This window comes from Zootoca vivipara, chromosome 5 (assembly GCF_965207765.1).
Source record: "Zootoca vivipara chromosome 5, rZooViv2.hap1.1, whole genome shotgun sequence".
NCBI classification, from domain to species: Eukaryota; Metazoa; Chordata; class Lepidosauria; order Squamata; family Lacertidae; genus Zootoca; species Zootoca vivipara.
The window spans coordinates 59,743,211-59,768,592 of record NC_142588.1 but is presented as its reverse complement, the minus strand read 5'-3'; the positions used below and the strand labels follow the sequence as shown (position 1 = coordinate 59,768,592).

Below are 25,382 nucleotides of genomic sequence, written 5' to 3'. Positions count from 1 at the left end.
TATCTCATCCAACTTGCTCTCCTTTCTATTAAACACGACAGAGGGACCTACTGAGCTTGCCATTTATTCCTGTGGGCTCTGAAATTTTGTGAGGGTTTGAAATGTGATGGCAATGGTGATGATTGCGTCTGAAACTTGATGGGGTTTGCGTGCATGCAGAGGAACTTAAAATGTGTATTCCAAGTATGAATTTGGATAATGTTCACCAGTTGACTCTTGCCATAAAGTGCATGCGGCCTCTACAATAACTGGTTTATTTAAACTGATAATGAATGCAAAACCAGATCTGCTACAGACACAAGTTTCATTGGACTGTTTCACCAGTCAAGAATCCCTGTGGAATTCAGTCCTCCAGAGATTTGTCTCCTTACAGTCCTCGGTCTCAGCTGTACTGTGTCGGCTTAACAGATAATTTCCCTGTATATCCTGTTGCTGTATCCCAGGGGTCAGCAAGCTACAGCCCGCGGGCCAGATCCGGTCCAGTTGCCCTCAGGATCCGGCCCGCGGACGGTCTGTGGATCGTGTGGATTCCTTCGTTAATTTTTTTTCTGCGCCGCCATTTTTTTTGGGGGGGCGCCATTTCCCCCCTCCCTCTCACACACCGTGGCATCTCCTCCCTCCCTCCTCCTGGATTCTCGCCCTTCTCCCTGCCCTGTGTAGAGGAGGAAGGGGGCTGGGCTGAGCGCCATTTTGGGCAGCGACTCTCCGGAGCCAGCCAGCCCTTTTGGGCTGCTCGTCCCACCGCTGCCGCCACCAGCCTCTGCTGTTCACAAGGGCAGGCACAGCAGCCGTGGCTGTCATAGTGCAGCGCCTCTCCGAAGCCAGCCAGCCCTTGCACCGGCAGCGCCATAGGTAGGTAGGAGGAGGGGAGGGGCTGGGGGAGAGGGGGAGAGAGAGAAGCCCCCTCCACTGGGTGTGCACGTGTGCGCGATCCAGCCTGCCACAAGGTCTGGGGGATGGTGAACTGGCCCCCTCCCAAAAAAAGTTTGCTGACCACTGCTGTATCCCATTGCAGAGACTGTATAGCTGGAACAGTCACAGGTTGCAAGCATGAACTCATTTGCAAATCATTTACAAGGCCATTGCAAATGTAACAGTTTTGCATGTTACGCCTTTGCCCTTTCCTGTACTGACCCTGCTTCACTTGTGCAGTATTTCTTAAGGGAGTGTGATAAGTAGCAACTGAAGTAACCACCTGCTATGTGAACTGCCAGGATTACAGTCATACCTCTGGATACGAATGCTGTGGGTTGCATACAACACGGGTTACGAATGCGCCAAACCCGGAAGTAACAAAACGGGTTACTTCCAGGTTTGGCAGTTCGCGCATGCGCACAAGTGTCGAATGATGTCATGTGCAGAAGCGCCAAATCGTAACCCGCAGAAGCGCAGATGCGGATTACGTACTGCTCATGTTGTGAACGGGGCTCCGGAACGGATCCCCGTTCACAACCAGAGGTGCCACTGTATGTTCCCTCACATAGACAGCCTCGTTTCTGCTTAGTTCTGCAGGTGAAGACTGACCACAGACCTTTATGAGCTATCTGGTTAAGTTCCTATTCTCCTCTTATCTGAACATAAGAGTCTTCCAGAGTATCTGGACTGTACTCTTCAATTGTTAGCATGGCCAAAGTGGGAGGAAGTTGGGTTAATAAGCATGTTTCCTCTTGCTGGTCAGTAGGCCATTCATTCTGCAGGAAGCAATACAAAGGGCACATTGTTCCTAAATGACTTGCACTTGCCAGTTTGTGGGAGTGAGCCTGTCTGTCTCTGCTCCCTTGGCAAAGAACATATCCTATCAAAGGCTGGCCGTTGGTGCATGCCCTATCTTGCCTTTATGCTGTTACTTGGAAAGTAATGCAGCAAATTAAATGTGGAAGATTTCAAAGGATCTCTTTGCCTGCTTCATGGAATTGGCGTCTCCTCTCTTTTCCTTCACTGTGCTAAGACAATCCTATTCTAAAGCAGGTTCAGTAAAGCAGGAAGAGGCAGGCATTGTGATGCAGCTTTTCTAACAGCTTGTTTTGTTCTTGTTTTGCCAGAACTCTTCCCAAGACATGCATGGAAAAGATTGTTGAAAATGTCCGGAAATTTAACATCCATGCATTGCTGGTTGTTGGAGGATTTGAGGTGTGGAGAAGTTCATTGGACACTTTCAGATTTGAATGAGAAATGCCTCTCTCCTTTTCCTAAAAAGCTGGGCCAGGCATGATTGCACTGATGTTGGTACTTCAGTGTGTAGACAGACTGCAAGGCTGGAATTATACCCACATTGAGCTGCAGCTCAGTCATAGAGCACATGCCCCCTTTAACCCCATCCACTTCCACCTTCCCCATCCCAATTCCTCCTCCTTTCCAGCTTTCTTCCACTCATCACCTAAATAACCCTCCCATATTCCCCATCATATCTCCAAATACCACCTTAACCACTCCCCTGCCAGTTCCACTTGCTGCTTCCCCAATTCCTCCTTTCTCTTCCCCCCAGCCACCAAAGAACTAAAACTGTTATATACAGAAACCCTTCTTCCCCACACCAAGGCCTTCCTGTAAACTCCACCCCCATCATGTACTACAGATATGAGTTTTCCTTTTTCTCCCCACCCCCTGACCATCCTCCTTCCCCTACTCCTGCCTTTCGACCCTTGGGAAACAGCCAATAAAAACCATGTTATGACGGACTAAGTTAAATATAGTATATAGTGAGATCTATAGAGTTAGTCACTTTTGGGTCTCTTTTCATAGTACCTTTTGTTTCAACAATTGCAATCCTGTTTAGTAAACATATGCTTTAAATGACTATGTATCAAAAATACCTCTGGACTGATAGATACCCAGTTTCCAAGGGTTCATTTCAAGGTCATGACTCCTACCCAGCTCAAGAGAGTCGATCGAAATTTTGATTTAAGATGTTCAATAGGTGTAAAATTTCTTTTTATCTTGTACTTCTTGCAGCCCAGTGCTTAGGCTTCGGTATGTGGCTTACATTTCTGCCGCTCTTGTCTTTTGCAGGCATATGAGGGAGTACTACAATTGGTGGAAGCACGTGGGCAGTATGATGAGCTTTGCATCCTTATGTGTGTGATTCCAGCCACCATCAGCAACAACGTCCCGGGCACTGACTTCAGCCTGGGTTCCGATACAGCTGTCAATGCTGCCATGGAGGTAAGATGGGTCTATCCAGCCAGCAGCCACAGAATGTCGGGAACTAGGCACGCGGGGAGATGAATTATGTAACCTTTCTTTCATCAATGTATTTCTATTGCATATATTAGAAATGTTGGCAAGAAAGATAGAGGAGGCAGGAGGTGGAGCAGGGGAGCAATACAGAGGATGTATAACTACACCTGCCCCAGAATGGTAGACAGAAACTCTGCTTAACACCTGGGCAACCAAGCATCCTTTTCCTTCCTTCCCGATCTATAGAGCTGTGACCGCATCAAGCAGTCTGCCTCTGGCACAAAAAGACGTGTGTTCATTGTGGAGACGATGGGTGGTTACTGCGGCTACTTGTCTACAGTGACTGGCATTGCAACAGGAGCTGATGCTGCTTACGTCTACGAAGATCCTTTCACCATTCACGACTTAAAGGTGTGCTGGTGGCAGAATTGAGCATGTGTGTTACGTGCGTGGTGAAGTGCTGCTTGAATGCCGTGAGGTGGCAGAGAAAGATGGTTTCCCAGGGTTTGTCAAATGTGCAAAGGGCAGGCGACTGGCTGATAATTGGGGGTGGATGAGGAGGGAATATGGAAAAGAAGATGAATCCTGGTTGAGAAAAAAATTCCAAACTTCAAATCAATGCTTATCAGGAACCTATAAGTTGTTATTGATTTGTGTACTTCATGTTACAGCCCTCCCCTTTCATAAGAACTTGTATGAAAGTGGCCTCCCAGTTTTTCTCACTGGCTCATTTAAGTTCAGCACAAACAGTTCTGTGGGTTGCCATCTGATTGGATTTTATTCTGATCCTGATCTGATTTTTGGATGTGTTTTAATTGATTGTCTGATTTTATGTTAATGTGTTATACATATGATGTTAGCTGCTCTGAGCCTGGTTTTGGCTGGGGAGGGCAGGGTAATAATAATAATAATAATAATAATAATAATAATAATAATAATAATAATTGCTATTATTAAACAATATTTGAAAAAGCAAGACCTAAATTACATATGTAGTTCTATAAAGTGCAGACATCCTTTCTTACATAAGTCATGCTCCATCTGTGAGAAGACTGAAATGTTCCCAATGAATCCTGTAACTTATCTGGATATTGGAAGTGTAGGTGAGATGAACTGGCTGAAAGAGAGAGGAGATATTTGAACTACCTGTGGTGGCGATGCCCATTGTCTTTCTCCTTTTACAGGGTAAATTAAAAACGAGGCAGAATGAATTATCCCTCTGCCACCCTTTTCCGCTACAGCAAATTTTGGCTCCAAAGCCCAAGAAAAGTCAGGGTGGAATTCAAAGTAGCTCTGTTACATCAGGCAAGCATTTTGCTTGCTTAATGCAACAATCTCCCCTCTCCTTAGACATGCCTTGTACAAGCATTTGTGCTAGCAAACTCCTGATCATAAAACAAGAGCAGGATATCATCAAATGTGACCACTTCTCCAAGCTTGACTATTCCATCTCTGATTCCCCCCCCCCCCATTCTTGTTCTGAGGGGAGCCTTTTGCCTTTGCCATCTTTGCTAGCAATGAATACACTCAAGCTATAAAATGGTTTACTTGAAGACAGCCTTCTGCAACCTAGTGTCTTCCAGATATTTCTGACTACAACTCCCATAATTCCTGCTCATTGGCCAGGCTGGCTAGGGCTGATGGGAGTTGGTGTCCAGTAACATCTGCAGGGCACCAGATTGGGGAAGGCTGACTGACTTACACTGATCTCAATGGAACAAATGCAGCAACTGTTGTTCATATAAATATGTTGCTATCAAGAACAACAGTGACCAAGATTATTTAAGTTGCTAAAACATTCTGTTTCCCTCCTGGTTAACCTTTTCTTTTCACTTGTTCGTTGCACTTAATGACTGTTGATTCTAACACAGTCAGACGTGAGCAAAGCATTTATAGTCTTATCTAATCTCATTCTCTCTGTAGCTCAGAAGTGACATTTCCTTCTTCCTTTTTCTGAAGAGCTTAGTTTTCTCTTGAATCAGCAAAATTTGTTCCAATGAAAACGATTGGTCTTTGTGTCTTTCCAGGCAAATGTTGAACATTTAACTGACAAAATGAAAACAGACATTCAGAGAGGCCTAGTATTGCGGTGAGTTGCGGAAAAGGCTCTGAAATGGCTTTGCTTCAGTTCTTGAAGGAGATGGAAATCTTCAGTGTCATCTGGGATTGAAATAACTTATATCTCTGTAGCTTTTTGAATGCACAGTTTTATATTCAGTGTGCCAATGCTATGGCAGCAGCTCTTTTAAAAAGGCTGAGATGGTGGCTGAAAAAAACATAAAGAGATTTGGGGCTCAAAATGGGTTCACCAGACTGTCTTTTTCAGACTGTCTCCTTCAAGAAGTGAGGGAGCAAGTGTACTATGCTGTACAAGATCTGTGAGAGGAGCATCTGTGGCCCTCTAAATGATCCTGTACTCACAACTCCCAGCAGTCCCAGTCAATGCTCAGGGATGATGGGAGCTGGGGGTCACTGGTTCACTGCCTCTGAACTATGGGAAGCACCAGCTAATAGTGCAGGATGCCATCACCTGCTCCTGGATCACAGGGTTGGCACTGTTCTCTGTGACTGCTGACCCAAACCCTGGAGTACTGCCAAGACTTGCATCTCTGTAGCATGGGTGAATAGTGACTCAGCACAAATGAAGGAATTGCAGCCTAGAAACCTCTGAAACACTGAAAAGAGATGGATGGTTTAGAATTGTGATGAGGTTGGGCTTGGCTCCCTGCCGGGATGGAGATCTGATGGATTCTACCGCAGTCCTGTGGGAAAAGGGCAGAGGAGATTCCTCAAGTGCAAGGCTAGTACGGGGGAGAGAGTGGTTTTGCATGTGCTTAGTAGCTGGCTACACTGTCACTGGTTTAGTTCTGCTTCCTTTGTCTAAATTTTGTAAGCATTTGCCTGAAACCTAGTTCCCTGTGTAGTCCTGGCAGAGCAAAACGTTAAGAACATTCAATCCCGCACACTTCTTGGATCAATAAAGGACTCTTCTCCAAAGCTCTTATCCCTGGTGTTGTTAACTTGTGCAAACAAACTCACTTCGTTTTGATTTTTCTTTCCAAAAACTGTCTTTCCCTTGTTTGGGAGTTAAGATAAAGTCTGTCTGCAGAATTAAGAACCTCAGAAAATATTTTTAAAAGCTAAAATGTATGTCCTGAAAAACCCGATAAAAATGCAGCATACAATCAGGAACCAGTCACTGAAACAAGATCAAGAATGAGTGGCCCTGGTGTGTTTCATTGGATTTCTACCAAGAAAGCCCCACCCTTTATTCTTGTTTTGGAGCAGGGGATGAAACCTGAAGCAGGGCCCTCCTTATGAAATCAGAGGGCAGAAGGTCTTGTATGGAAAAAGCCAGTGTATAAAAAAACACAAGACTCCGCCACCGAGGGCTTCAGCATTTTAAATCAGTTGGGCCCGGGATGCTTTCTATGCTGTATTTTCTGTGAGAGATACAGTCATACTCCCTTAGTGAATCAAAGGGAAGGAGGGGCTGTAGCTCAGCAGGTAAACACACATAGATTTCATGCAAAAGTCCCCAGGTTCGATTCCCACCAGGGCTGGGGAAATGCTCCTTCCTGAAACCCTGAAGATCCACTGCTTGTCACATGTCAACAGCACTGAGCTAGATGATCGGAGAGTCTGACTTGGTATTATTAGGCAGCTGCCTGTGTTTTAAAGTGCTTTCTCCCTTTTGCTGTCTTCTTAGCAACGAGAAGTGCCATGAGCACTATACCACCGAGTTCCTCTACAACTTATACTCCTCTGAAGGGAAAGGGATATTTGACTGCAGGATCAACGTCCTAGGCCACCTCCAACAGGCAAGTGGGGCTACATATTGGGTAGCCACAAGGCAGTGTCAGGCTAAGTCGCTTCTAATGGATTAGAAGATTAGTGGTGGAGAGGCAGATATTAACTGGGAAAAACAGCAGAGCTTGTAACTGAGAGTTTGTAACTGGAATACATGAAAACACTCATCAGCTCCTTCTTCCATTCAGGGCAGTAGGGTACATGCCAAAGCCCTGTTTTCCATCTTTCAGCTGACCGGGGTTTTTTGTTTAGTTTTCCTTGAACTATCTTCATTTTGCAGAAGAGGCATGCAAAATGGCTGCTCAGTGGGATGGCCCCAGCAGAAGAGCAGCTGGGCCTCCCTTGCAGCAGGAGTGGCATGACCACCCTTTGGGCTCTGCCTTCATTTCCCTGTCTCTGTCTCTAGGGAGGTGCCCCAACCCCCTTTGACCGCAACTACGGCACCAAGCTGGGTGTGAAATCTGTACTGTGGATGTCGGAGAAGTTGAAGGAAGTTTACCGCAAGGGTATGTTCAGAGAGGATCACCTTGGGAACGGAAAACATTCACCCCGGTGTTTTGTAATAGGGAAGATCCTCAGGAGAACTTTGGCAGAATGAGGTGAACGTCTTATGCGCCATGCCTCCATATGCCTGTCAACCACTTTTACGGTTGCTAATCAACCAAGCAGAGGGATTAAGGGAGTTGGGTGAAGCACCACTGCTCATTCAGTAAGGGACAAATGCCAGGAGGCTGCTGTGCACATGTGCCTTCCCCCTTACCATGAGATGGTCCGTTCCCTGCCAGGGCCTAGCCAGGATTGTGCAGGGTGGCGCCCCAGGGAACCCTTGTAATTTGAAGCACCTTGCCTGTACCCAGGAGGAGGATGCCATCCTAAAGTGAGGCCTCCTTGGTGTGCTGTGCTTGTGCTTTGAAGCCACTGAGTGCTCTGTGGGGACTGCTCACAAGACCAGCATTTCAGTGTGTGCCCATAGTCATTGAAAACAGTATGGAACTAATGTTCTTGAGTCCTGTTGACTTACTGGGGTTCCAGGAGCCTCTATAGCTACTGGCTCTCTGCCGAAGCACACCAGGATAGCCACATCCAGGCCTTCTCAAGTATGGTTGACGTCAGAATTGCTCGGCACCACATGTAAAAGTCCTCTCTGTTTCCACAGGCCGGGTATTTGCCAATTCTGCCGATTCTGCCTGTGTGATAGGCCTGAAGAGGAAGGCTGTGTCATTTAGCCCTGTGACCGAGCTCAAGAAAGTCACAGATTTTGAGTAAGTAGGCACCTCTTTTGCCATCTGAGTCACGGAATGTGAGATTCTGGGAGCAGGGAGGACACTTCCTGCCAGTGCTTTTCATGGAAAGGACTGGTGGGCAGAGAGGCTGTGAGGCGTTAACTCCAGTTCTCTTAGCTCTGTTTTGTGCTTGCTTTCTAAGGGAAGTGGAAAGTGCCCAGATATTTTGGGAAATGCTGAGGTACTCTCTGTTTGCTGGCCAGCCTTGTGACTTGTTTGCCAGTGGGGACATTTTCGTCCCTCCGGGGAGTCAAATGTTCAGAATTTAGCATATTGAGCATAAAAGTGAGCTGGGCGAGTTCCTTGCCTGCCTCTCCCTTGATAAATTCTTACTTAAGATATGCTCCACAGGCACAGATGGGTGGAGGCTGCCTGTGAACAGGGATATGGGCGGGCCGGTCTATTTCCGATCTGTCAGTTGCACATGTTCAGCCATATCCCCTCCCATTTCTGCATTAATCTCTTGCAGTTTTAAAAAAACTTCAGGAGAAAATGTTTAAATAGTGTTTAAATATGTATATTTGGATGTCTTTTCCCCACAACATACAAATTGCTGAACGCTTTTCCCGTCAAAGTACACACTTGTAATTATACCTTATCGTAAAATACGCATTTTGCTACATTTTTTTAGCCTTCTGTGTTGTGAAGTTCAGCACAGAATCTGGTCTGTACATCCCTCTGGGAGGTAGAGATTGGGGTCAATTCCTGTTGCAGTTTGCTAAGATTTGAATTCCCCCAACTAGGAGAGGGGAATTGACTTCACAGGTGCACAGAGCTGCTCTTTTTATTGCTAACGACATCACGCATTTCTGGGCTGAGCCCCACCTCAGATTGAACCCTGGTGCTGACTTCACTTCCCCCCCCCTCCTTTCTTGCAGGCACAGGCTCCCCAAGGAGCAATGGTGGCTGAACCTGCGCCTTATGCTGAAGATGTTGGCCCACTACCAGATCAGCCTGACTGAATATGTGTCTGGGAAAATTGAGCATGTCACCCGTCGCACGCTCAGCATCGAGAAGGGCTTCTAGCTGCCATCTTCTCTTCTACTGACTAGTTCTCCATTGTTTTTCCCTGCACACACACACACAACTCCCCCCCCTTCCCTTCCTCTGGCCTTCTCATGCCTTTTGAGTGCAGTGCTGGTGCCACTGTAAGCCTGCAGGAGTGTGACTGAGGCCAGCCTGGCTGACATTGTGGAATCACTCCATACCCACTGCTGTATACTCCTCACTGCCTAAGAGGGTGGGCGTTCTTCTATCCATGGCTCCCTCTTTGGAGCCTATTCATTTCAGGCAGCACATTCACTCCAGAAAGGATCCATCCCTGTTTCCCAGGCTACTCTTTTATTCAGACACTATTTTAAGAATCATGTACTAAGTAATCAGATGGACAATGGGGATTGGTTTTAGATTCATTCTGGGCCTGGTGCCATGGAGATTGCAGGAGTCCAGAAAGGGGGGGTGTCCATTAGATGGGATTTACAGAGAATGTGAGGTCCCCAAGTGCCTCTCCAACTTGGGGAGTGCTGTAAGACAACTGATGGGTCTGATTTGGGACCAAGAACTTCTGCCGCTATCATGTTAACATCCAGCACAAAGATCTTGTCTAGCAGAAGTATGTCGGCGGCATACTGCAAAGTAGCAGTAAGCAGTGGAGCAGCTCCTCTCTTCCCCTGCCCCACCTTCCCTCACTGGGGTGATGCATGCCAACCAGGACATGGCAGCATGTCTGAATGCTGGGCTGGGGTTGCTCAGTGTGTCATGGATTTGCATGGGAAAACCCTCTTCTCCACGCTGTCTGACTGAGCCATCTTCCTGGCTAGAGCTGCGATGGTGGCACCCGTTTTGCGTACTCTTCCCAATACACTTCTGTGAACTCAGTGTCCTGTGTTGCCTGTATTTGTCCGTGCCACAGCTTTGTGACTTCTAGAAGTACATTAAAAGAAATCAATGAACCAAACCTCTGTGTGTTTTCGGTTTGATTCTCTTTCCTGTTTGGGGAAACTGTCTCTGACCTCACAGCACGGGATGGGCTAGCAGGAATGATGCTGTCCTGTGCTGGAATACCAGCCTTATGCACCATAGGGGGAGAAGTTGGAACATGATGAACAAGGGACAGAAAAGGTGATGGGTCTTTTGCCTCTAGTCTCCTCACAATGAAGACATAAGAACATGGGAAACTTCTTTATGCTAGTTCAAACTGTTTGTCCATCAAACATTGTCTGCTCTGGCTGGCAACAGGTTTCCAGGGTCTCAGGCAAATTCAGTCAGATGTCAAGGACTGAGCCTGGAACCTGCTAAGCCTGTGCCCTGAGCTATGTTATTTTCTTAGCCTTTTCCTTACTCCATGCCGCTCTTGGAATGCTTTCTTCCACTACTTCCAGAATTACAAGGCATTTAGGATCAAATATCAATAGATGAGTTGTGTATTGCATTGCACACAACTTATTATCTTTCTCAGTGCCTGGCTCAGGGAATGCATTAGTAGTTGTTTTAACACCCACATCTTCAGGAAGTGCATGACAGGTTCTGGACATAAATCCCAGTGAGATTACAATGCAGCGTACTCATAGCACACCATGTTGGGACAATTAACCAGCCAACTCAGTTGCACTTTCTCTAGAACTTCTGGTGGAGTTCTGGTGGTCAAAAACTATTGAGATGAATAGGCCCTGGACTATGCAAGAGGGAAATTGTTAGGCATTCCTAATTATTTAGTACAGGTTGTTTGGGGGCGGGGAATCCATAGGACTCAAGGTAGTGTTCTATGCTGGGCCCATTTAGGAACAAGTTCATCAAAAGGAATGTATGATGATAAGCCCAGCAGAGCACCCAAGGATGTACTGTACCAGAATTCTTTCTAAATGAGGTCAGTCAAGTTGGCAGGTGGTGGATAGCCTCCTCCTCCTCCCAAGTGGGAACAGGCCGATCCTCGGAGTCATCACCTCACTGCTCTGGTTTGCAAAACCTGGTCTTGTGAAGTTAACTACTGTGCAGAGAAAATGATGGGCAGGTTGCTATATATTTGCTCTCACAACCAGGGCCAAAGCATAAAAGCAATTGGAACAATTGCTTCACATGGAAAACAGTGGCAACATGAAACATCTCTGCTGTCGCTTTGGAGACTAGATCAGTTCAGGTACACCTATTCCTCCCTCTTTCAACACTACTAGTCTACACTCACTTTAGCATCTGGTATAATCTTAATTTCAATAAGCACTGCTCACAGGGCTGCTTTACAGTTGCTTAAACCAGTGGGGGGTGGGGGGACTTCCAGCCTAAGGGCAAATATGTCAGCTCCCCCTAGAGTACAACTGTACCTCAGCCACACACCCTCTCCAGCCCTAGTCTGTACCCTCTTTCTGTGTTTTCACATAGCTGAATTGTGGCCTTGAACTCTGATAGTGCCTCCTGCTTTCCTGAATGGAGGAGGATAGAGGGGTGTCTGTGAGCATGTGTAAAACTCGCCTGCTGTACAAAGATAACATTCATTCTATAAACACACTCTATACTGTACTAGTGTCATTGAGCCCGTTAAATTAACGGGCGCTAGAACATATGTGAGAGGAGTGGCGGGGCCGCGGCCTTCCCTCTCTGTGCTCGGCCGTGGGGCGTGCCGGGAATGCAAGTAAACAAACTCGCTCTCCCGTCGTGCCCCGTGGCCGAGCGCAGAGAGGGAGGGAAGGCCGCGGCCCTGCCGCTCCTCTCACGGGCCAGGGAGGGTTGTGAGGAGGAGGCGGAGGCGGCGGACCAAGATGGAGCTCCTGCTACGAAAAAGCCAGGATTTCGAGGGGCCTGTCGGTGGGAGGAGGAAGAAGAAGAGGACGGGGGAAGTATGGAGGGTGGGGGGAGGGAGGGAGGGAGGACTCCAGTCCCCGAGGCTCCGTTCGCAACCAGGCCCCTTTGTAGGAAGCGGATGTCCCCCTCCACACGCTTCCGTGGCTGTCAGTGCGCTCTCTGCCCTCTCAAGAAAGGTAGCCCTGAGGGCTGGGAAGGGAGGGAGAAGCTCGAGCGGATCCGGCTGCCGCTGCCTGTCATTCAGCTGCCGCCATCTTGTCTGTCTCTCTCTTGCTCTCGTGCGCTCCAAGTGTCTGCGTTCCAAGTCCCAACGGCTGCCCGTGGGGCACATGTGCAGTAGCGCAAACCCAGGGACACAGGGACTGGACGCAGAGACACTTGGACTTTATTATATAGGACTACATGCTGTAGATAGAAAGAAGGAAAGCCTGATTTTGTGTTCAGGGAGGGGAGCAAGGATCTTCTCTATGCTTCTCAGTTATTTGGCAAACACACAGACTGAAACAACACCCCCCAAAATTCAGAGAAAGCTATAATGAAATAAACTTTCCCCATAACCTATATTTCCTACATTAGTGAAACCTACACTGATTGGAACATATCTTTTGATTTTTAAGGGGCCCTATTCTATTTTCCAGGACACATTAATGGCATTCACAATTGACATACCCTGCACTAAGAACTGTCCCTTTTGAAAGTGCCTTCAGTTGCTGATACTTAACACAAACTTGACTGCAGTCTTTGCTGTTTTCTCTTTTTTTATTGCAGACCTAAAACTGCATCCCTCCTCTACAGTTAGCACAAACCTCAAAAGAAGAGTCAATTAGAGATTCATGAGTAGAAGCAATTAAAATAAGTGAACAAATACATCTTTCCCAGAGTGGAGAATTACAAAATAGCATGCAAGTCCCCTTTTATGGCTCATTAGTCTGGTTGTAACCGATTACAGATTCCTGGCACCCTAGAAGAGGCTACCCTGGGACATATCAAGGTTCATTTTACAGTCTACTTCTAAAGAAGAATGAGATATTCTTCAGGTTGACAGGAGCTCAGTATAAAACCATTTTATGCTGATTATGGTTATACTGGAATACAGATGAGTCAGCCTGCAGGAGCAAATGTTAGTCCATGTAGTCCAAGAGAATGTCTTATCTTGCAGCCCAATCCTAGGCACATCTACTAAGAAATCTAGTTCAGTGTTTCCCAAACTTGGGGCTCCAGGTAGTTTTTGGACTGCAACTCCCATCATTCCTAGCTACAGCAGGACCAGTGGTCAGGGATGTTGGGAACTGTAGTTAAAAACAGCTGGAGACCCAGGTTTGGGAAACACTGATCTAGTTCCTTCAGAGTTGTATATTGCAAAGTAAGTGCCAAAGGATTACAGACTTGTAAGTCCATACATGCCAATATTATTTGGCAAATAGGAGGTTTGGAGCATGCTGTCACCACCAGTTCACTGATGATACTCAGCTGTTTCTCTGTTGTACCCAAATCAGGAGGTGCCATGCAAGGTCTGGACCAGCACCTTGAAGCAGTGATGGGCTGAAGACCAAGAAGCCATTAGACAAATCTAATGGATCCAGGAACTGGGCAAGAATGCATGTTCTGGGCAGGGTTGCAATTGCAGGTGCATAGATCTGAGGTGCTCCTTGGTCCATCCTTGTTACTGTAAGTCCAAGCAGCTACAGCGGCTAGCATCATCTTTTACCAGCTTGGCCTGGTACCCCACTTATCATGTACCTACCTACTTGCTTTTTTCCCCTTAAAGGTCCCACTTTGGAACCTTTTCTCGTAGGGGAGTTGCTCTAGTCCCTTGGTCATTTTGGTTGCCCCTTTCTGCATCTTTTCCAGCTCTATAATATTATTTCTCCAGAACTAGACACTGTATTCCAACTATGGCCACATAATAGATTTGTTATGATTATGACACGGGCCTTATGATTTTGGCAGTTGTGTTTTGGTGGTGGCTTTTTCACAGCTAATTGTATTATGTGAAGCATTCCTTTGAATACAGTGAAATACTTGCACTAGGGTAAACCAGTATTACTTAACAAATGGTCTCCCCCTGTGATAAACCTTTACAAGGTGTTGGATTTCTACTGCAACACAGATCTCAAAAGAGAAATTGGATTCCTCAGAGAATATTCAGCTGGTAAATATTACTCAGGCTTTGCTAGTTGGCATATTTGCCTTCAGCTCAGTTTTTCCACAAGTAGCTCCTCACTAGTTGTGTCGTTATCAAACTGACAGTCATTCAGAGGCTGGCACCCGTGTGGCTTAAAACCTTGTGAACACTGCCCTCTCCATGCCCCGAGAGTCATTACTACTGCTTCTTCAAACAAATCTTATTGCTTAGGACAGGGGTGGAGAACCAAAGGGGTCAGCCCTTCATAGGTCAGTTTGACAGATGGGTGTGCACACCCACTTGTCATACGGTATCAGGTGAGTGTAACTTCAACCTAGGGCTGCAAAGGAAGAGCCGGGAGCTCTTTCTAAAGCCACAGCTTTTTGAATTTGGCGTGCAGAAGAGAAAAAGGTGTCAAAAACAAAAAATGCCAAATTTTGCCTGCAAAGGAAGATAACTACAGCTTGAACTTTCCTGCACCTGATGTCACATACGACATCTTGTGTGGGAAAAAGTGGCCATGACTTTCCAAAAGTAGCATTTTGGGCCTACCTCTAATAAGGACAAACCACCTGAAAGATTCCTACTCCTGGCTTAAATGCCTGGATCCCTCTGTTAAGAGTGGGTGACAGTAGCGCTTCAGAGATAGAATGTGCAAATAAAACCAGCAGCAGTAGGAAACAAGAGGCAAGGATCATATCATGAAAACATTATGTGTATTAAATCAATAAAACTCTCTTTTTTAAAATGCCTGAAGGACAAAGGTGCAATCCAGACATTGAGTCAAGCCAGAAATGGGCATTTCCCACATTCAACAGCACTCTATCTAATGCCTGTCCTAGTCAGAGTAGACCCATTTAAGTTAGTGAACATTACTCAGTGTTCAATATTCTGTTTCTGAATTGGATTTAGTTGTCAGCTGTGGAGTGAAACTTAATGGAGTTTTATAGGTGAACTTTTTTAAAAATAAAAAATGGATATCAGTACAACTGAAAAACACAGTTATTGAAGCTCAGCCCCTACCATTTTCCATAAGCCCTATTACTGGAGAGCTTGTTTCTACCTGTGTAACATCCATCCACTCTAAGGGACACTGGTCAACAAAAAGAAACAGAAAAAAGGGCAGGAGAAAAAACCAGCACTACAAAGTAAGCATTCTCAATTGGTGCCATCTATCCAGAGGTGGAGTTCAGAAATATCAGATCTGTGTTTTATATGTAATCAGAGAAAAGAGATCCATTGGTTGAGAGATATTTGTAACCAGAACTATTAGGAAAAAATATTCTTTTAAATAGTTAAGAACTTCCTATTACAAGAACACGCTACCGATCAGCTACTTAACAGCATCCACTTCAAGTGTGCTGCTGTGCACCAGATGCAGCTTGACAGACTAAACACAATGGAGCCAATACTATATTGAGAAGAGACGAAGTCTGTATTGTTGTTGGATTCAGACTTTAATACACTTCCTGCACCATATACCATCAACCCCACTTCCCCTGGTCCTTCCATCACAACAACTAAGTAAACTTGCTTTTTCTCTTTTAGGCTACTGTGTAGATTAAGCAAGCAAGTGGTAGAAGTCAAGGCAATATCCAAAAGGAGCAAGACCGCATTCTAATCAAGTAAGAAACAAGATGTTCCATTATACAAATCCAGAATTCTGACTACAGGTGACATTCTTGTGAAGTCCAAATCACTATTTAAAAGAGAAGGAAAGGTGAAGAGAAAGCCTAGAAGTTTGCCACTAAATTTGAAGTTCAATGATTATTTTTTTAAAAAAATGTCTCTGTTTTTGTGTAAATCGGGCCCTGAGATCAAGGGTCAGAAGCTCCTGACTGCAGGAGGATAGCGGCATCATAGGGATTTGTGTTCCAGTATGAAGACTATGCTAACAGATCAGCAGCTGCGGCTGACAGATTCACAACTGAAGCAAGACGAGGAGTGATCTTCTTCTACTGGGGAGGCACTAAGCAGAAGGCAGGGCCACAAATGCTGACCCCTTTTTCCACGTGACAACTACTTGCTGTAATTCGGTGTACACTTGTTTGCCCCCGCTGCCAAAGGCTTTTGCAGGTTGCTGGGTAGCAGTTGCATAGATGCAGGCACACATGTTGTGATTGCAGAGGAAAGCTTGCCTTAGAGCATGGTCCGAGTGCATGACGCACAATGAATGTATGACGTTTCTTCCTGTGTTCAGTAGCACACACCCCACACTAAGCCCAACAGCACAGGGATGGAGCAGCCAGAGCTGGTGATGCTAGTTCCGCTGAGCCATGAAACAGCTGCCTCAGATTCGCTATCGGTCCTCATGGAGTTCCTTCTTCTGCAAGGCTTGGAGCTTGTTCCCAGTGGTTTGATGGACAACTTCTAGTCCATCTGAATCAAGCTCTTCTAGGAGCATCATGATGGCATTGAGGACGTTGTTCTGTTAACCCAGGACACACAAGACAAAGGTATCAAAAATGGATCAGGAAATTCACTAATTTTTGCTGAAGTCTAGTCTCTACTAGTGCTTGACGATACTTTGCCCTCTCAATTTTCTTACACAAACATAGGTTTCTGGATCAGAGCAAAGGCTCGTCTTGATCAACAAACTGTTCTCAGTGGCCAAACATGCGGCAGAGCTCCCTTGCTTATAATCTGCAGCAACTACTGCTCTTGAAAGCAATGCTGTCCCATCTGCAGGACAATACCACAAGACCATGCATCTCTGAACAGGGGCACTTGGTTTACAGCTGTTTATGGCAAAGTATCTCAGGATGAGGTCAATTGATGCATGAGTCAGAACAGGCTACCTTTTGAGAGTCTGCCAGTTATATTATGATACGAATCTGCCCTTCCCCGCCCAGACTGCAAGGGCAGATCAGTTACTTAGTATTAACCATGGGATGAGGAAGCAAGGCCCACCAGCAGCTTCTTCCCTGTAGCCAAGGTCTGCTTTACCAAGGGGGAGAGAGATAGCAACTCCTTCCTACTACTGAGCAGCACATGGTGAGGTGGAGCTGCCCTCCGGCCACTGGCATTGCTGCAGCTTCCCTTAAAGGGGTGGTAACGAGATCAGGGTTGTATGGGAGCATTGCCATCCAACCGGAGCTCCTGCAATTGCAGTTTTGACTTCACCACCACCATGCCCCATCCCCATCCAGGTTTTCGGCAATGGCCCCAGTGTTGTGAGGGTAGCTCTCCCTCATGCCACATGCTGCTGCCCAGTGACAGCAAATTATTCACACATATCCAGTTTACCCTACCTATAGGATCCTGCAGCATTCCAAAGAAGCAGGACCAAGCTATTTCTGACTTAAGGGCCGCAGCAGGGCTTAGCTCAAAGCAGTGGCATAGCACATCATGCACAAAACACAGAGAGAACTACTGAGAGTGGGGAAAGGTTCTCGCACGCACCCGTTTCTTTCGGTTCCCCTCCATCTGCCTAGGGCACAAGGAGACAAACTTCTCCCTCGGAGCAACAGGCTTCATCCCAAGCTGCTCGCGGATTTTACTGGGCAGGATAAAAGGAAGAGAAAAAGGAAATAAGTAAAGCAGCCATATGGAAGCACCCACCAGCGCTATCGGAAATGGCAGAGCATAGCTGCTCCTGCTGGACACAAGAGATCAAATCACAAGAGCATTTCAAGACACGAGCTCTTGGCGTCCCACACAATAGCACACTGTGAATTTACACAGGAAGAGGGAGAATCTCTGTGTTGAGTCGGACATTCTCTAGCAGGGATGGGGAATCTGTGGCCCTTGAGATGTTGTCGGGTTTCATCTCTCATCATCCCTGATGACTGACCATGCTAGCTGGGGCAGATGGGAAATGGAATTCAACAACATATTGCGAGGGGGAGAGGCACAGGTCTCCACCCCAACCCCCCATTTTATATTAATAAAGTCCCAATAAAGAAATCCCACCAGAAAGAAACAGAGCCCTTCTCACTTTGTCTCCTCCAAGGTGAAGTTCATGACTTCATTTTCATTCTCTGCTGTAGACTCCGTTACACTGGATTCAGTAGTGGAATTTTGGCAGAAGTTTTCCACGTCCAATTTGGCTGGGGGTGATGTTATCTCTTCCCCTTCCAGCAGGGAATGGGACAGTTCTTCCTCTGTCACCACTACAAATATCAGGGAAAAAAGCAGAGGGAGCATTATTGTTAGATGAGCTCGGTGCTCTAGGGCTGGCACAGGAAGCCCTTGTGGGCTAGTTCTTTACTTGCAAGGGGTTTCCCACATAGGTAGCATTAAGAAAATGGGATCCCCAATGGTAGGATTCTACCACCACCACATTTTACTGCATGTAGACCTAAGAGAACTTTAAATCAGCAAATATAAAACACCAACAGAGGCAGGACAATTTGCTGTAATACGCACTCCGATTATCAAGCTTCTGGAGATTCGGAAGGTTGCGCAGCACCGTCATTCGATAGCGATGAGGATCAGGACCACAGCATGGGTTCTCAGAGAGCCAGAGGATTCTCAGACGGGGCAGCTTCTTCAAGTGGAACAGCTCAAGGAGGCTTGCAATATTGTTCCTCCTGAGATAAAGCTCCATTAAGTTCCGGCACTGGTTCATTGGCTCCAGGCTGGATATGTGATTTGCACTATTGGAGAAAGCAAAGGAAAGCTGGAAACCAGACGCAAGTGTTATCATCTTTATCAGGTTTGCATGACATAAGGCTCATGATCTGACTGCAATTCCCTGTGAGAAATACACATTATCTGCAGCAGTGCCCTGTCTCTCTGCAGGGGGACATAGGAAGCCTCATAGTAGCAAAATCTGCTACTATATACTGTAGAAGGCAGGTGGGCATTATTTAGTTTCATAACCTCTGGTCCAGGCAGAATTTACAGTAAGTAGGAAAGAGATACAAAGAACATGTGGCATAAGGCTGGCAATCCAACAGTCAATCAATTTCAGAAGATGAAGAAAAAGTCACAATGCAAGCATTCTCAACATGGTAGCAGGTAAATAGCCTGGACTGGTTAGGTTTTCAAGGGAGAATCCTATTCATCCTCAGAAGGGAGATTTTTATTTCCCCTGGATTAATTTGTTAAGCCAACATTTACCTTTTAGCAGACTCCAACACATACCTGAACGTGATCACCTCAATGTTGGGAAGCTCACGGCAAATAGAAATCTAGAAAAAGAGAATCACGCAGAAGAGAAGCTTTAGCAAACTTTAGCAGTCTCTTCTTGGTGGGGCAGGGAGGAAGCATGTAGTTTGCTAACTGACCCAGTAAGCCTGTTAGAAATGATAGGTGATCATATTGGAAGTTTTGTTTTGTAACCATTTATTTAACTTAGGGCCAATGTACTCATTAAAATAAATAAATCCCAGGACTACAGGGCTGGAAAGGTCACCTGTATCAAGGCAGGGTGCTCTGCTTCCAAATTACCGTACTTACAAAATATTAGTATCTCTCTCTTCTGACAACAACAGCTTCCTAGGGTCTTAAGACAGTGATCGCTCTGATCTTGTCCTACCAATAATCATTTTAAGTTGAAGTGCCAAGGATCAAGCCTGGGACCTTCTGAATGCAAAAGCATGTACTCTACCAATGAGCTATACTCCTTAATGGAGATCAGTACAGGCAGTGAAGGCTCTGGGTCCATTACAGCCATCATGTCAATACCGTAATTCCCAGTTGGCCGTGAAAGCTAGGCCAAGAGAAAGCACAGAGAGGCGGCATCTCAAGGAAGCCAGACAGCTCTTTGTTTCATACTTACTGACAATTCCTGCATGAAATAGTGGCTGCTGATACTTGTGCCAAGCTACTGTAAAGCCACCTCATCACCTCCTTATCTCTAGTATACTTCTAGTATAGAAGTATAGTTCTAGAAAGAAGCAAAAAGGATCAAGTTATTAACTTTTGCTTCCTCCTTGGAGCTGGTCTCTCTCTGTGCTCTGTGTGTTTGATTTCAACAAGGAACAGCTAAGAACCACTCCTGACCCCATTCCTTCCTCTGCTGGGAAAATGCAAGTGCTATAATTGAAATTAAGACCTTGCCATATCTACTAATCATAGGAGGACTGGAGCATTTCCCTTTTCCGATAACTAAAACAGGCAGGAGAAAACTGGATTATATGCACCCTCTCACTATTAGCTACTGAAGACAAGCAGAAAGCAAAATTTTTGAGATACACCAACTGTTCAACAAGTAAGGTATACAAGGGGGCATCCAAATTCTCTGCTTCTATCCTTTAAAACAACAATGGCAAACACCATGCCAGTTCACTGCTTTTTTAGAAAGTTAGGAACAACACTTACATCTGATATGCGGCTGCCCCTAAAAGAGAAAAACAATCTTTTTAATAGGTAAAACAGACCATGCACTTAAAATGCTGAAACAGTGTATTTATAGCAAACAAAGGAAAGTCACTTGTGAGGCACAATTAAAGGCCTTTACAAGTATTCTGGCTCTCCTCTGCATTCAATGGAAGTGGCACTGCAATGACAAGCTCTTCCTACCTGAGCCCCTGTGTACATATATATCTGTACACATTTTTTCCGCACCTCTGCAGTGCATCTACAATTATATGTGCATGAGCACCTCTCCACACAATCCGAAACCAGTGGAGAATTTGCTATGCACATACTGTACAAGGAAACGTATTCAGCGATGTTGCAAACGTCCCAATACAAGAGGAGCCAGACACTGGATGACTGAAAACAGTGTAAGCAATCAGGTATGCGAAGTTTTCCCCAACGCTGCATCTGCTGGGGGCAAACCACCTGTTGATTTGTGCCAGGTATGCTGCCAAAAGAGACACTGGCCAGGAGGAAACTGTAGCAACCCTATCAGGTGCAGCAGCACAACAGGGGAGGGGAGGGAGAATGGACCGATTTTAGCATCTTTATTTTGTGTTTCGACCGCATGGTGAGATTCCTGCATTGCAGGGGCTGGACTACATGATCCTGGGTACCTCCCAAGTCCACAATTCTATGGTGCCATTATTCTAACTCCCAGATCTTCCGTTTCCCAGCCGGTCAGCCGCGGACCCCTCTTCCACCCCGGTTTGCAATGCGGCTCTTCCCTCCCAGCTCCGCCGCCAGGTGAGCGCTGGCCTCTCTCCCCGTACCAGCAGTTCAGCTTGCGGACGCCGTTGAGGTTGGTGGCCTTTGCCCGGGACAGGACCACCTTACGCGTCAGTTTCATGGCCGCGGCGGGGTCCCCGGCCTTCCCGGGGCGGGTCGCCAAGGCCCGCTCGCCAGCTTCCGATGCGTTTCCAAGGGCGGGCCCGGGCCCGGGCCCGGGCGCGGGCGCAGGCGCAGACGCCTTCGCCTCCATCCCGCTCACAGCAGAGCAGGCACGCTTGGCCGGGGCGGGGCTTAAACTGCCTGCCCCGCCCCTCGCCCTCTTCACCCAGCAGCGCGAGCCTGAGCCAACGACTTGCAGGGGGCGGAGTTAGTCGCGGCTCTGGACCACGAGGGGTGGAGTCAGATGAGTGGGCGGAGTCGCCGGGGAGACCGTTAGTACGGTAGCTTTTGGCGGCGTTGTGCTCTGCGCGTGCGCGTCAACTGAAATATGAATACAACGGTTGACGGCGCTCGCCTGTGCCTCAAATTAATTGTTATTATTGCTCCTACGTTTTTTTCCAAGCAAGAACCTCAAAAGTAGCATACATGGAGCTTAGGCCCCCCTTTTTTGGAATGCTAAAGCGACCCTGTGAGGTTTGTATGATTGACCCCAGTTCGGGTTAAGATGGTATGTATGTATATTGAAACTATTTTTTATGAGTTTTGTTTCTACAGTACTTGTCTTTCCTCTAAGGAACTAAAAGTAGCACGTGCTGTTTCTTCCAATCCAATTTTATCCTCACAGCGACCCTGTAATGTAGACCAGGGCAAAGCTTGTCAGTCTAAGTCTATACCTCAGATAATCTGGGCAGGAACAATAATATCCAACAAATAAAGCTAGACTTCATAAGCGGTTATACTTGAGTCAGGAACATTGCGCTAAAACTTTGAAATATACTGTTCTGGCTCAGTTTGTAGATCCATCAGGCACACAAAAATTCTAGCCATTACATGCCTATCCTGTACCCATTTACTTAGAGGTTTTGATGATTAAGCAGTACAGTGGCACCTGGTTTTTCAAAAGTAATCCGTTTAAGTTCTGAAATGTTTGAAAACGGAGGCGCAAAGGGCGGTTTGCAAATTTAATTGAGAAAATTGAGTAACACTCAGCGGAAGCCATTTCACTTGCGAGGCGCATTCGAAAATTGAAGCATTTACTTCTGGGTTTTCAGCCTTCGAGTTCCAAAATGTTTGTCAACGGAGATGTTTGAAAACCAAGGAACCTCTGTATATTAATCCTGGTAAAATAAGTTTACTTTGCAATTGGCTCCATTGGTGCTAATGCAACATCCAGTCTTCAGAAAGAACTATGCAAATTTAAAAAGTTTCTAAATAAATAAAAACAAAACAAACTTTTGAGTTACAACATTATGTGTCTGGGAGCTTTGTTTTGTTTTTGCTAGTTTATTATGTATTTTGTGTTTTCATGTTGTAAACTGCCTTGTGATCTTCGGGTGAAGGGTGGTATATAAATTCAAACAGCATCAACACCTTGTTTTTCACTGTATCTGTGTGTCTTAATAACATGGGAAGCAGATGCCCATGATTATCTAGGCAACTACATTACCCGCAGCACTCATTAGCAATTGATAAATGGCACACACACAAAAATAAAATGCAAGGTAAAAATCACAAGAATGGAACAAATGAGTTTGGGGGAAATGCAGTATCTGTGTGAGGATGGACAAATTTAAAACAAGATGGAGATTATTATAACTTGGTAACTAACAAGACTTAAATATTATAGATGGAATCATACATTCCTGAACATCATAGTTGCAGCTTGTAACTCTTCCTAGTCTTTTCTACTCTCTCCTAAAGAATTGGGATTTGGCCAGAATTAGCCATGATCTGGTAATCTCTAGATGAATTACCGCAACAAAATTCACTCTTACTGGAGTTGCCACTGCTCAGAAGTTTTACTTTGGACAAATTGCAGCTGCTGAGTTTATTTATTTTTATTATTTGCTGTCATCTGTAGCCTCATAGCAAGAGTTTTCTATTGAATTTGTTGTTGACTGATACAATATTACACAAGTGCACTTGTACTGGTTACTATTAAACTTCTGGGCACACAAATCAAAGTTCTGATTTTTTTTTAAAACCCCGTAAATTCAGAAATTGTCAGGACTTGGCATACTTCAGAAACAACTTTTGTATTTGTGAACTTTGTCCTTGTCCTTGTATTTGTGAACTTGGTGTCCTTTCTATGGACTTTAAGGGAGGCAACTAAACTATCCATTACCATGAAATGCTTAATTATGCTTTTTTTTATGGTGCTTAATTATGTACCGTAGTACCTGAATGCAGTTGGGCTTCCACTCTTGTCGTCTTTTGTTGCTTGTGTCATTTGCACTGATTTGTAAACTTTACTGTGTTTTATGTATTGGTGTATTTACTGTTTTATCTCACTTCTTATATTTTAACTGTTGGCAATCACCTTGAGGGCTCTTATGATATGGTGGTACTATACTGTATATAGGTTAACAAAAAATCCATAAAAGGGACATACACTTCCTTGAGGAAAGATGAATAGAGCTTGTGCAACAAATAAGCGACAACTTGGCATTTATACTACAGTGGATGGAAAAATATGCATGTCTCTAACCACCCTTTCTCTCACTCACCAGAGCACCTTTCATATTTCTTCAGCATGTATCCTAGAAGCTCTTTGGTGACCTTGATGTCTGAGATTAATGTACTTTCCATCTTTTCTAAAGTAAATTTTTACATAATTGCCTGTTGGTTTTTCCTTTCACAGAGCTGTAAAAACTTGAAAAACACTCCTATTCATGGGCACTCAGGGCTCCTTCTAAGCTCATTAGAGCTTTAGACATACTTGCCTAAATAGACTTGGATCAGGACCTCAGTGGTTATATTGTAGACAGCATGATGCCAGCCAGATGGTGGGTGGTGAAGAGCATCTAAGTTGGCTGAGAAAAGAAGCAGCCAAATCTGCCTGTTGTGGACTATAGCACCTATCTGACTAAGCCAGCATGACCAATGGTCGGTGATAATAGAATCCTAGAATTGAAGGGATCCTGAGGGTCATCTGGTCCAACCCCCTGCAATGCAGGAATCTCAGCCAAAGCATCCATGACAGATGGCCATCCAACCTCTGCTTAAAAACCTCCAAGGAAGTCTATCACCTCCCGAAGGGAGTCCATTCCACTGCCAAACAGCTCTTAATGTCAGAAAGTTCTTCTGATGTTTAGTCACAATCTCCTTTTTTGTAACTTGAAGCCATTGGTTTGTGTCCTACCCTCCAAAGCAGGAGAAAACAAGCTTGCTCCATAGTCCACATGACAGTCCTTTAGATATTTGAAGATAGCCACCATATTTCCTCCCTGACTCCTCTTTACCATGCTAAACATACCCAACTCCCTCAACCATTTATCATAAGGCTTGGTTTCCATATCCTTGATCATCTTGGTTTCCCTCCTCCCTTGATCATCTTGGTTCCATCTTGTGGTGCCCAGAAGTAAACACAGTATATCAAGGACTAGCTGGCCCTGCCACACGTTGCTGTGGCTCAGTCTGTTAAATGGAGCCTCAGAGTCCCCCTTCAGACTCTTCTCACCATCAGAGTCCCCCTGTTGTATGCGTGTTCTGTTTACACAGGCACAACTCTCTGACTCCCCCCACCCTATCCTGATCCATGACCCATCCCGACCCCTCCTCTCCCCACCCCACCCCGGCTCATCCCTGTTATTGGCCCCAACCTGTCCCTGTTTTCCTAGGTGCAGTACCAGTGTAGCCGTCACTAGAGGCCACTGTTTTCCAACCTCTCCTGTGCTCCCAGCATGCACTTTCGTCTGATTTGTGAGTTCTGGAACACGTGGTTTTGGGGTTTTTACATTGCACAGGTGTGACATCTGTCTGAAAACGGTATGGGCTTGTTCTCGTAGTCACATTTGACTTTGTGTCCAAATTTGAATGCAACCGGTCAAGCGGTTACATTGAACATTGGAGATGAACACACACACCCAGTTTACATTTATATATATATATATAGATAATAGTGTGTGTAGGAAGGGAGTCTTATCTTTTTAGAACTTTCCCCATTTTGGCTCTTATTCCTACCTTTAAATAAATAAGTAATTTATTTAAAATGG

At 45.6% G+C, this 25,382-nt stretch overlaps 3 protein-coding genes across 4 annotated transcripts in view; 2 read left to right on the top strand and 1 right to left on the bottom strand.

Moving 5' to 3' along the window:
* Positions 1 to 10,227, top strand: part of PFKL (phosphofructokinase, liver type) — a 41,146-nt gene extending 30,919 nt beyond the window's left edge. The window contains exons 15-22 of one of the 2 annotated variants that reach the window (XM_088670744.1): positions 2,043 to 2,130; positions 3,010 to 3,162; positions 3,424 to 3,588; positions 5,205 to 5,266; positions 6,887 to 6,998; positions 7,394 to 7,493; positions 8,144 to 8,249; positions 9,149 to 10,227. In XM_088670744.1, coding sequence (XP_088526870.1) covers positions 2,043 to 2,130; positions 3,010 to 3,162; positions 3,424 to 3,588; positions 5,205 to 5,266; positions 6,887 to 6,998; positions 7,394 to 7,493; positions 8,144 to 8,249; positions 9,149 to 9,296 — 934 coding nt within the window. In that variant the 3' untranslated portion in view covers positions 9,297 to 10,227. Of the gene's footprint in view, positions 1 to 2,042; positions 2,131 to 3,009; positions 3,163 to 3,423; positions 3,589 to 5,204; positions 5,267 to 6,886; positions 7,003 to 7,393; positions 7,494 to 8,143; positions 8,250 to 9,148 lie in introns of both variants that reach the window. The other variant, XM_060274597.2, reaches the window with a different exon arrangement.
* Positions 10,228 to 15,628: 5,401 nt separating this feature from the next.
* CFAP410 (cilia and flagella associated protein 410) lies at positions 15,629 to 21,495 on the bottom strand. The gene is made up of 7 exons (XM_035132384.3): positions 21,270 to 21,495; positions 20,458 to 20,476; positions 19,279 to 19,325; positions 18,559 to 18,788; positions 18,128 to 18,302; positions 17,593 to 17,689; positions 15,629 to 16,618 (listed from the first exon to the last, which is right to left on the bottom strand). Exons 1-7 carry the CDS (start codon positions 21,476 to 21,478, stop codon positions 16,490 to 16,492), a joined length of 906 nt encoding a protein of 301 aa, XP_034988275.2. The 5' UTR covers positions 21,479 to 21,495; the 3' UTR covers positions 15,629 to 16,489.
* Positions 21,496 to 21,651: 156 nt separating this feature from the next.
* The window catches only part of TRPM2 (transient receptor potential cation channel subfamily M member 2), a 45,049-nt gene continuing 41,318 nt past the window's right edge, over positions 21,652 to 25,382 (top strand). Inside the window, exon 1 of the mRNA XM_035132382.3 lies at positions 21,652 to 21,895. The gene's annotated coding sequence lies outside the window, so the exon portion shown is untranslated. The remainder of the gene's footprint in view (positions 21,896 to 25,382) is intronic.

Coding starts and splice junctions, on each gene's coding strand:
- CFAP410 (XM_035132384.3), bottom strand. CDS start 21,478: ATGGAGGCGAAGGCGTCTGCGCCTGCGCCCGCGCCCGGGCCCGGGCCC. Junction 18,303..18,558: donor CCAGAAGCTTGATAATCGGA/GTGCGTATTACA, acceptor TGATATTTGTAG/TGGTGACAGAGGAAGAACTG. Junction 17,690..18,127: donor TTCACCTTGGAGGAGACAAA/GTGAGAAGGGCT, acceptor TATCCTGCCCAG/TAAAATCCGCGAGCAGCTTG.